The 11,605-nt window shown below is 36.7% G+C and overlaps 1 protein-coding gene across 1 annotated transcript; it reads right to left on the bottom strand.

Annotated features, from left to right (window-relative positions):
• On the bottom strand, nucleotides 1,729–7,268 carry LOC104707426. Its single transcript, XM_019228529.1, has 9 exons — nucleotides 7,048–7,268; nucleotides 4,290–6,863; nucleotides 4,100–4,203; nucleotides 3,945–4,002; nucleotides 3,014–3,817; nucleotides 2,695–2,897; nucleotides 2,491–2,614; nucleotides 2,196–2,402; nucleotides 1,729–2,092 (listed from the first exon to the last, which is right to left on the bottom strand). The coding sequence occupies exons 1-6, from the start codon at nucleotides 7,204–7,206 to the stop codon at nucleotides 2,769–2,771; spliced, it is 3,828 nt and encodes a 1,275-aa protein (XP_019084074.1). The 5' UTR covers nucleotides 7,207–7,268; the 3' UTR covers nucleotides 1,729–2,092; nucleotides 2,196–2,402; nucleotides 2,491–2,614; nucleotides 2,695–2,768.

The raw sequence follows: 11,605 nt of genomic DNA, 5'->3' as shown, positions 1-11,605 counted from the left end.
TTTTTTTTTTTTTTTTTTTTTTTTGTTTCATATCTTTATTCAGGTATTTATTTAAATTTTAAAGACTTTCTGTTTCTTCATTTTTCAGATAAATTGAATTCAAGGAAATGTTTGACAAAAAAAAAAAAGAAAAAAAAAGGAAATGTTTCTCTAATCAGACCGATTTTTTAAAATTTTTAATTTTACTTTAATCAGACCAATTTTTTTGGTCAATATAGTAATCATAAATGAAAATAATTAAGACTAGTTTCCACTTTTTTGCTTAATTTGACAGCAAAGTTAACCATACTTTTTTGATAATGTCAACTGTCAACGGTTTTAGTTGACGACATAGTAACGAATCAACTTTTTTTTTTTAGTTAACATGTGTGGGTCAACGACCTTTGTATCTAGTTTTACTTTTATTGATAAACTCTCATCTCATTTGTTGTTTTTTCTTTCATTTGACCTTAGATTCTTTAATGTATTGGTTTGCACTGTCATAACATCGTGGTTTCTAGTCTACAAGTCAAACAATAATATCAGTATTGTCTTTTCCGTATTGAAAACTAGAATTTGGCTTCTGTCAAGGCGTTGCATTTTTTTCTGAAGACTTGGTGTGTTTAATCCCTAAACATATATGGTTAGTCTATTTTTCCGATAAATCGAAATTTGTAATTGAATTGTTCGAACTTAAAAGTAAAATCAATGCGTTTTAGCAATGGCCTAACAAAAAATAATTTGTCATGTGCCAATGACCGAATTCAAAAGCCAACAATCCAACTATTATCTTTGAAAACCTCTACTATTAAATTCATTTGTCTAAGTTGGTGGAACATGTTGTATTGGCGAAAGAATAACGTATTCAAAGATCAATTTTTTTCTGTGTCTCCACGTGAATAAGAAGCTCATGTTAAGGACCCGGAATTTTGAAAAATTATATGTTTTAAGCACATCATAATATACGGGACCTTAGGTCCCGGACCTATAATATACTATCAGTATTGAGTTATTAAAATAGCTTGAGGTCAATATCTTGTGCAACTACTACGTACAGATCTTATCAAAAATTTAAAATTGGTTGCAGACCAGACCGTAAGGAATATATATAGAAAAGCCGATCTTAGAAATTCTTTTGTTTCCTATATATAGAAAAGTTGGAAATAAACAACGATGAAATATCATCAACATTAATTTGCAACAATGTTTTTTTCATTATAATCTGTCTAAAGCTACAAAACATTTGATAGATTATGTAGAGAGACTGAAATTTTTTTTAGAGGAAAATTTAAAACTTCTTTCAAAAGGAGAACATGCAGAAAAATTGCCTGATTCGTCCTGACGACCAAACACGCCATATTTGACATAAATTTTTATCACATTTATCATATGTTTTGATGATAAATTAAAATCATAAAACTTAAGTAAACACACATATTTAAATGCCGTCTAATTGGGAAACTTCAAGTGTTTTCAAGCGTTTATAGATCTTCAAAGTCGTTCATATATAATTCACATCACTCAACTTATTTTCTTATAACAATCTGAAAATGCCACGTTGATACTCATGCAAATATTGATGGATAAGAGCAATTATTAATATACAAACTAACTAAAAGCTTCAAACACTTGAAGATGTTTGAATATAATTTTTTTTTGCAAAGTCAAATTTATTTTTTTAAAAACCATTTTATAACACAATTGATTTTTTTTTTTTTGTCAACACTTTTGTAAAAAGAAATATGCATATCTGATTCAATAATGATCTCGTGTATATTCAAGTATATATTTTTTTCATATACAAATAGGAAAATGTCATTCTTGTTCTCAGACACACAGAGGAACGTTCTCGTTCTTACTTCTTAGGATAGCCTCCTGAGAACATAGATATGGACTCAACATGAGTCCTCTAAAACAAAAACCCGAGCAAAATGAGGAACACGGATTAAGACTGTCCTGACATTGGCTGTTACAATAAGCAAGTGCCCAACTCAACACCGTGTCTTGTTAGAACTACTTTGCGTTCACTGGCCCATTCTAGGCGATAAGAGAGGTCAAGATGGTGAACAAGCTGCTTTAGCCGCTCTGCGTGGCTTATGTTCTTTGAGTTTTCCTGTTTGGGGTCACACCGAGAATATTAAGTATTGGCTTAACGCCACATATAAATGGCCTTTGTTGAGTTTTAAAAATGAGACAATGATAAACAGTATAAGTACCTGAAGAGCAAGTTCTTGTTCGTCGCTTGTGATACTTGAGATCACACTTGTCCGAGAAGAGTTCGATGAAAATCCCTCCCATGGATGGATAAATATTAGTTTTGTGCATTGAACCGGTGTAAGGCTTCGGCTTAGTTTTTCCCACCAAACTGATCCTAGTGACCACCATCTGATCATCAAACCATTTTCTGAGAACGCAACCAATCCCTACAATTCAAAGAGATTTTATTTTTCAGGAACTTGTTGACTTTGAAAGGTAAGTGCAGAAGCTACAATTTCTATATATAAATTTTACCTCTCCATCTCGTGAAAAGCTGAGAGCTGATATAGCTGTTGTTACAGCAGATTCTGAAGCTCCTCTCAGAAAATTTGGAAGACCCGGAGGTCCACTTGCATCCAAAACCCTTATTTTTGCCATACTGCAATGCAAATTACAGAAACCACTAAGAAACTGAGATAAACGTGGGACGAAAATACAAAGCATGTAAGGTTTTTGTACCTTTGCATGTCATATATGCGGATACAGGTATTGTTGATCTCTGTGATAGCATCGCCAATTGCTAACCTTGTTGATCAATCGTTTAAGATAACCATTGGAAATACAAGTACAATTTCTCTCAGCGTAGCCATTGAGGTTTGCAAGCAAGTTTTACGCATGACAGTGTTGCTTGGATCCATTGTTTGAAGAACAAAATTAACTACCTGCAAGATTTTCCAAACTGTGTTACAAATCTCATTACGAACATATATCAGACAAAATGTCTTGTTTATTAAATCCCAACTCTCCTCACTGAAATGTAAAAATAGATGAGACAAACCTTCTCAAGATGAAGCACCAGATTTCTCGGAGCAGCACGGACTACTCTGATGAGTGTCCTGAGAGATACTACATGAACAGGGGAATCAGAAGCGGTAGACCATATTTGGCTCTCTATTATGCTAAGAAAGCCAAGAACATCTGCCATGGCTAAACTTGGAAGAAGAACTTCGACCAGAGTCTCCTTTATAGACGATGGTACGGCTTGATGTGCTCCGGCTGAGGAACTGACACACTCTATCTGGAAAAATATGTCTGAAACTATCCGAGGAATGTCAGGTCCGATCCATGGTTTCCATGTAGTCTCCATTCCTTCTGAGAGAAGCTCTGCAGCAGTCGAACTGTATATCTCACTCATGGCCATAACCAGGTTCAACAATTTGTGGACGACTAGCATGGCTAGACCAGGTTTTACTAGGCTTGGGTACCAGATTGATAAGGCAGCGGCAACAATGATGTGAGCTGCCATTGCGTCCTGACTTGTTCCCCCAACGCAAGAAATCCAGTCTTGCATTTCAAAAGATTCAAGCCAGGAGAGTAGTTCGGCCTCCTCAGCCTGAGAAAGTCGTTGAGCTTGATTGATATGCTCAGAGCCTAGACTGTTTGCGGGGTGTTCTTCCCCTGTGCTAAGCATTTTAGGTTCGTTCAGACTTATTCCAGACAGGGATCTCACCAACTCGGCGTGTTCAGATGCGTGATCACTGCATAATGGAAGAGGTATTGCTAAAGAAGCCGTGTGGTGGAATAAAGACCGAGCAGCCATACGGACTTGTTCGCTGTTATCTTGCCAGAAAGTTACTAAAAGCTACAATAAACAAAACAAAAAAAAAATATATATTGAGGACAACTTTAGCTGTTTTGCAACTATTTAGATATTATACAATATCATCTCAAGCCACATAATATCTGGTGCAGATAGCCAAAGAACTCACCTGGAGTAACGGTGGATATTTCTCTGCCAGATTTCGTGTGTAGAATGCTACTAAGTTACTGTAAGAAAAAAAAACGAAAATAGTTTTCACATGAGGGAATAAAACATGAAGATACCTTTGCAAGAAAGAGATGCTTAAAGGATCACACGATATACCTGCTATATGTGGCAGTGGAATGTGACAGACTTATCATGCACTGAGCAAGCGACACCATCATCACTGACCTCAACGCAGAAAACTCCGAAGATGATTTCCAGAGCTGGAATGTTTTACGAAACCTCAGTGAAAGAACGATATTGTTGAAATATGTGCAGTTGTGACATCAATAGAGGTCATCAAGAATACCTCAAGTGTTGCATTCAAACCCGGGAATGCTAATGTCAATGACCCTTTGTCCCCCTGCAAACCGGAGGTTACAGTAAAACTCTCTGGCCTTTTTAGCTTTAGATGTGCTACTAGCATTTGATCAAGTTCAGAATCTATACCCCACAAATGCAGAAAGGATAAACTAAATCGAATTAGATATTCCCCAATTGTCTTGTCCATGTGAACAACTTCTGCAGGGTTATCTAGAGTCTTCTGGACAGGAGACTTTTCATTTGAAGTCATCTGCTGGGTAGTTGGCTTATCATTCTTCTCTTCTAGCATCTTATGCATATCAGAGTTTTCATGTGTTTGACAAGAAACTGCTAAAGACGAAAGATCGAAAGTCAGAGTAGATATTCCAGGGAATGGGCAAGTGCATTTGATGGGAGGGTATCTAATGCTTTGGAGAAGAGACGAAGCACCAGAACTCTCTTCTCTAGTATTTTCCTGGGAAGCACTTGGTTTAGATGTTGATAACGAGGCTGCTCGCTCGTAGTTCTTCAAATAAAACGGTTTCCTCTCTTCGTCTACTGGAAAAAGCAAAGAGGAAACTGATGTATTTCCATTTAGCACAGCGCCAGAATGAGATTTCTCACTGATGCCTGCACAGAAATGATCAAACATGGAATGTGAAGCTGCCCCATGGAGGACACGTTCTCTAGCACCTGTCTTCACATCCCAAATGTACAAGACATCAACTGGGTCTGATTTTCTCGAAAGGGAGCGGAAAAGACATGCAATGTAGCCTCTTGTACCATCCCAAACGACTTTTGTAGGATAGTTTGGGTGCCCAGGAAACATCCTTTCAACCCGCAAAGTCTCAAGAGAAGAAAGAGCAACACATGAATCATCCCCAACAGATAGAAAGCAATTGCTCCACGGTCGTTCTGTTCGAGCTGGTGCTAAAATGATCTGGCGCACCGGATCAACATGATGGTGCATGATCATGACTACATTTCCGCTTTCGAGATCCCAAATGCGGATGGTACAGTCCATACTTCCAGAGATCAAAACATGAGAAGAATTACATCCATTTGTATCCCTAAACATTCGATGCGCTGCTAAGCATAGAACAGATCCTGTATGCCCCAATAGACGCTGTCTATAGACGAAAGGATCAGTGTCTGATCTCGGGCTTGAAGCAGGTGAATCAAGTCCATGAAGAAAATCAAACTTTGCAATTTCTATCTCACCACTAAAAAAACCATAGACAACAGCATATGGAACATACATGTTCTCAGAAATAACCATGGAAGATGACACGCACTGTCCATTGTCACTAACAGAGGTTTGTATATCACTTTCAGTACTGCATTGACTTCCTGAATGAGAAACACCATTTTCTGCACTAACCGAGCCTTCAGGATCTAAACAAGAGCTTGAAATCCAATCAGTAAAGTAGGAACCTTCTCCAAGCAATTTACGCTGAAATTCACTTTCACTACCATTTCCTAGGCATAGTGACCAGACGGTTATATGGGGCCTCCACTGAGAAGGTTGTTCAATATCACAACAGGTAGACTCAACGCGAAGAAGACACTGCCTCAACTGTACAAAACAAAATGTTGATTTCACTGAATGCTTATCAGGGGCAGTAACAATCTCACCGAGGTTTTTATATGTAAAAGCTCCATCTATATATGACATAACAAACAGCACAGCAGAACCACTTTCATCCCACAGCACAAAAGTTTCAGAAATTCTATCATCTCCATCACCTTCGATAGTTGACGTACTAGAGTAAAGTATCATTGCTTCTTTGAAACGAAAATTTGAAGAACAGGTTTCAGAACACAGAGAATTGTCAACGAATGATATCTCTCCTATTGCCTCCTCGCGGTTCAACAACCAAAAGACACCCCTATTCTTTGAGAAAAAACCAACAAGATTCCCTCGGGTTATTACTGATATAGCTATCTCCCCTTCATTCAACCAGTTTCTAGACAGGGTTGAGCCTTTGCTCGGTTCAGATACATCTTCATCCTTCTCAGAGTTCTCTGACACTGGAACCAACTGCAGCCTACCAGATGAATCTGCCATAAGCAATAATTCCTGCTCCTCCAACTGAACCACACCCATGAAATTCAAATAACCAATAGATAAATTTCCATGGAAAACTGTATGAATGATCGTAAGAGTATAAGTATCAACCACCACCACAGTGCATCTCGACGGTTTTCTATTCTGAAAATCACTATCTGCTAAAGTCTCGCCCCCATCAACAGTATCAAGTGAATGAATATCGATATAAGAACATCCAACACACACGTATCTAGGCTCTGATGGCAAAGTGCACAAAATCGATGGACTTCCCACCCAAGGAGGTAACTTTCTCCGCCTCTTACAGTGCCCGCTACTTCTACTCCATACACACAGCACACCATCAGTACAAGCACTAATCAATGCAGAACAGTTAACAAAGGGATCCACATTACTACTATCTGAACAATCTGATGTAACTCCATTTCCTGAAACTGTAGTAGTAGGATCACAAACAGCAAGATCCACTATTGGTGCAGTGTGGCCACACAACATAGCAATCGCCTTAACCTCCTGATCGATAAAATTTAAAATTCGATGAGCTAAGAGATCTGTATCAGAGAGACTTAAACGAAGAGGCTATATATATCTTTCATTGTAAATCAAATTTTAACTAAAACCATAGATATTACGACGAAGAAGAGAATCAGTTGGAGGAAATTATAGGATTGAGCAACGGATGAGAGCGACGAGTTACCGAATTAGACTCGGAGGAAGATGAGATGCTCCACCAGATGATTGACCCATCGGATCCACCGGTATAGAGAGTCGGTGAATTGGTCAGAGCGGCTGTGGCGGTGACTCGATGAGATGGAGGTGCTCGAGACCATAGACAAGCCACGGATCGGCACTTCATCGCCTCCAATCAAGCCGTACAAAGCTTCAACCAGTATGAACGAGTAAGGTCTGAAAAAAAAAAAAAATTTGCCCCTTTTCAAAATTATAATATAATTTTTTAGTATTTATTTCTGGTCCCCATCAATATAAAATATGATCGTGATTATTGTGAAATAAATAAAGCAAGAAACACATTATAAATACGTGGGCATTCGGTTCATTCGGTTTTGATTTTTCGGTTTTCTAAAAATTCTTTCGAATTGAACCGAATTTTTATTCGGTTCGGGTTATTCGGTAATCGGTTTTTTCGGTTTGGTTATAGGGTTAAAAATAAATTCCAAAATAAACCGAACTATTTTCTAATTCGGTTAATTTCAACCGAATTAAACCAAAATCTAAAATATTAGACTAATAAAAACAACAAACCAAAAAAATCAAAAGACCCGTCAACAGATTTTCAATCCCAGTTTAACAAATTTAAAAGTCCAGTTAATCTATTCGCCAACCATTGATAGTTAGGGTTTGAGGCCGCCATGGCCGTCGCCGTTCGATCTGCCCGTCCGGAGTGAATGGAGTGATGTCTCCAGCAGAACAGAAGGAGATTCTAATAAAGTTCCAAAGTATATAGATATAAAACCGATTAGGGCTGCTCCGACTATAAATAAAAGAAATGAATCAGAAGAGAATCGGCTATTAACGAGTGTACAAATCAAACTATTCAAGGGATTAAAAGTAACCCAGTTACCCAAGTATCAAAACCCTTTCACAGATTAAAGAGAAAGTTTCACAGATTAAAGAGAAACAAGAAGATCTTACCAAAAGAAAAGAAAATATCTTACCGAATAACTGATTGTCAAAAAAAAAAAAAAAACCGAATAACCGATCAATTTTAGCCTGTCGAACCGAACCGAACCCGAAACTGAATATCTAGAATAATTTTGCCGATCGGTTCAAGCCTCCTTTCATCTTCGGTGCCGATAACCGAAAAATTCGGTTTATTCGGTTCGGGTTTTTCGGTTATCACCGAACATCCAGGACTAAAATACACATTCCTAATCAGAATTCAGATTTGCTCTCATTTGCTCTTCCGAAAAATGTCTACCACCATAATTTTTGCTCTCTGTTTTCTCATCATCGTATCTCTGATCACCTATGAACTCTATCGACACGTGAACGTCTTCACTGTCTTCGCCGACGTATCAAGTTCCTTAAACGGCGGCGTATCGAGGCTTCTTGATCGAATTGTTGAAATTAAACGGTATCTTCTTCCTCGGCGCTCTTCACCGTTCTTTAGATTCGGTATCAAAGATACCTTATCCAAGAATCAATATGCTCTGGTCAAAACGATAACCTCTCTGGCCTTCTTCAACTTCTTCAAAGTCTTGAGCGAGTTCCTGAAACTGCAAGAGGATTGGTTTATTTGGCTCGTGGTTGTCACAGTCTACGTCTTCTCGCTAATTGCCATTGACGTTTTGTTGATAGAAGAGGATCTTGGATTCAGCGATGGGATACTCAAATGCCTCTACGGTGTGTTATTTTCGGCGATGATTCTGTTAAAGAATCTAAAACCGGCGCCTATGGAGCTTATCACAACTGTTCCGGGCAACCCAGCCCCCGCCACCTCCGAATATGCGACCGGTCGATCCACCAGCTGGCTCCAACGCACCTTTCTCACACCGCGAACTCACTTCCAAAAAACAAATTTTTTTGTATTTTTCCTTCTTTTTTGACAGTTTTTTTTAATTCAGTGAACATTAATCAAAACGGATTTACATAATACACTACTAATCTCACCCATACTTATCTCAAAACACCATAACTGACTCAGTGCATTGTAACAAAACTATACACGTTCACAAAACTTAAAATTCAATCATCAATTTTAACATCTAGCTAGAACCGGCCGGAACAAACAACTATATAAGTTTCAAACTTTAAAAAACTTTTATATATCTTTTTTTTTTTAAAAAGCTTGTGTTGTTTCTATATATCTCGCTTATTTTCTCTTCGTATCTAGGATTTAATATTTCCCCAAATCGGTTTCGGGTAAGGAAGGAGAAGAGAACTAGGGTACATTACTTGTCTCGGGATAGGGTTAATTTTATGGGTTTTTTTCCTTGGTATATAAGTTAGTATACCGGTCTATTATATGGTTTCCGGTTTAATTCATATAGTTCATTGGTCTTAGATGCCTCGTCAGCTTCGTTAACGGGATTCCATTGTGGAACCAAAATTTTGTTTTCGAAGTCCAATGGAAGAAAGTGTCTCCCACATAAATTTTAAAATCATGGACAAAAAGCTCTTCAAAGATGATTGTGTTTTTTTCTTTTGGCTGAAACCATGTGTGTGTGTGTTTGCTATAAAAACTGAATTTGCGTGGTTTAGCATTAAGCAATATTTTACATAGAAATAATAAATAGCATCCACATGTCATATGTGAATAACTCTTGGTATATATAACTCATCTTGGAGGGAAATGTATATAATAAGGGTGGCCGTGAATATACATAGAATTTAAACTAGCTTAGCTATCCCCATAAAATATCGTCCTTGGCGAAGATACTTTTAAAGATACTTTTAACGGTGAACCAAAAACTCGCAATGGTAAAATAACTCAGTTACTATCCTCTTAGGACGTGCGAACATCATGAGATTCGTTAGTGTCTTAAGTTTTAATCAAAAAAAATATCCAGTTTTTATTAGTCATTTTATATCAAGAAAACAGGTAACACCGAGACGACCAAAACAAGTGTTTGACGATAGCTAAATTTCCCAAGAATTTGATTTATTTATGTGTATATATAGGGTAAAATAAACATGTAATATGTAATCGACAAAACTAACCAGCGCGTAATCCGGGATAATAAATTTGATCCTTACGAAAACACAAAAGAAAAACACTAATTAGATATAGAAATAGAAGCCATTAACCCTAGCTAGAGCCCTGCCGTGTAAATAAATCCACGTAAAAGAAGGCATCAATGGACAAGAGTGTGTGCTACAAAATTCACCTAACTTGAATCCGGAGAAACCGAGACACAGACTGAAGATCAAGGTCCAGCGTGCATGTTCAAATTGCATAGGAGAGTTAAATGTTGAAACTGGCGTATCCAAACGCAAACATGGAGCAGACGTAGACCAAGACATCCACAGTTGGGTAATTGTAGGAGAAAAAATAAACGGCCGTCATAAGAATGAGGGAATATATGATACGTGCGTAAGGTAAAGGAAGCTCATCTTCATTGTAGATACTAATAGTTGTGGGGAGCTGTAACGCAAGTAACATCGACGTGTACAAGATTGTGAAACCGACGATGGTTGTGTAATGCAACCAACACATTGAAGAACACACGCTATGGAGTGATATCGGGATGGCGAATATCGTCACTGCTGCTATTAACTTCCAGCAAAGCCCTCTCATGTCTATGTATTAATTTGTAATGTTTTCTCTTTTCTGTGAAGAACGAACGATCGAGGGGGCATATACGTTTTATATATGGCTTGCACTAGTTACGGTTTTACAGATTTTTTTACCTTTTCTTTTTTAATTAGTATTTGAAGATTTAGTGTTATCAAATATCTTTTGTATTCATCCGGTTGGCAAATCGTTTTGTTTTCATCTATTATTTTCTTTAATTTGACATTATATTTAGTGTTAAATTATTTATTATTATTATAAACATATATATATATATATATATATCATACGAAGAAAAAAGATAAAATAATAACAGATGCATTAAATAAGATTACTTTTTTTTTTTGTGCAAAGTAAATAAGATTACAAGAATACATCTTTGTATGAGTAAAAACAACTGCCTTGAATGGTTACAAGTTTTTTTAGTAGATTTTGGTTTTAGTTTTTATAAACCTCTAATTTATTTCCATTCAAGATTTTGTAAAATTAGTTTCTTAAAAAATAAGAAATTTAGTTTTTGGGAGATTTTGCCCATTTACAAAGAAAAACCAAAAACTATCTTATATTGGTTTTTTAATCATGAGTGTAATTCTTTCACTTTTCAAAATTTTTTATTATTTTCTTTTAATTGTCTAGAATTTTTAGCAAAAACCAAAGACCAAATATTGAAAAAATCAAAAACTAAAATCAAAAAAACAAAAGAAAAAAAACCAATTTAAAAAAAGGCATGGCCAACATAAACTCAAGAAAAGGCATGTCCATTTTTCTTCTGGGGTGAGGGCCGTAGTAAAGTTTTTTTTTTCTTTTTTTTTTTCTTGAACAAGTGAAGAGCTTTTGTATATATATATAAGTCAACATCGAATATTGTATTGCTATTACTCGATTATGCATTGTTTGTGAGAGTTCAGTGGCGCGTCATCTGAGAGAGAGAGAGTTATGACTTGGAGATGTTGTAGAAGATTTTTTGTATAAAATACTAGTAGAAGGGAGTTACAAAATT

Source organism: Camelina sativa, chromosome 8, assembly GCF_000633955.1.
Source record: "Camelina sativa cultivar DH55 chromosome 8, Cs, whole genome shotgun sequence".
NCBI lineage: Eukaryota > Viridiplantae > Streptophyta > Magnoliopsida > Brassicales > Brassicaceae > Camelina > Camelina sativa.
Note: the sequence above shows the minus strand (reverse complement) of the source record. Positions and strands in the feature narration are given on the sequence as shown.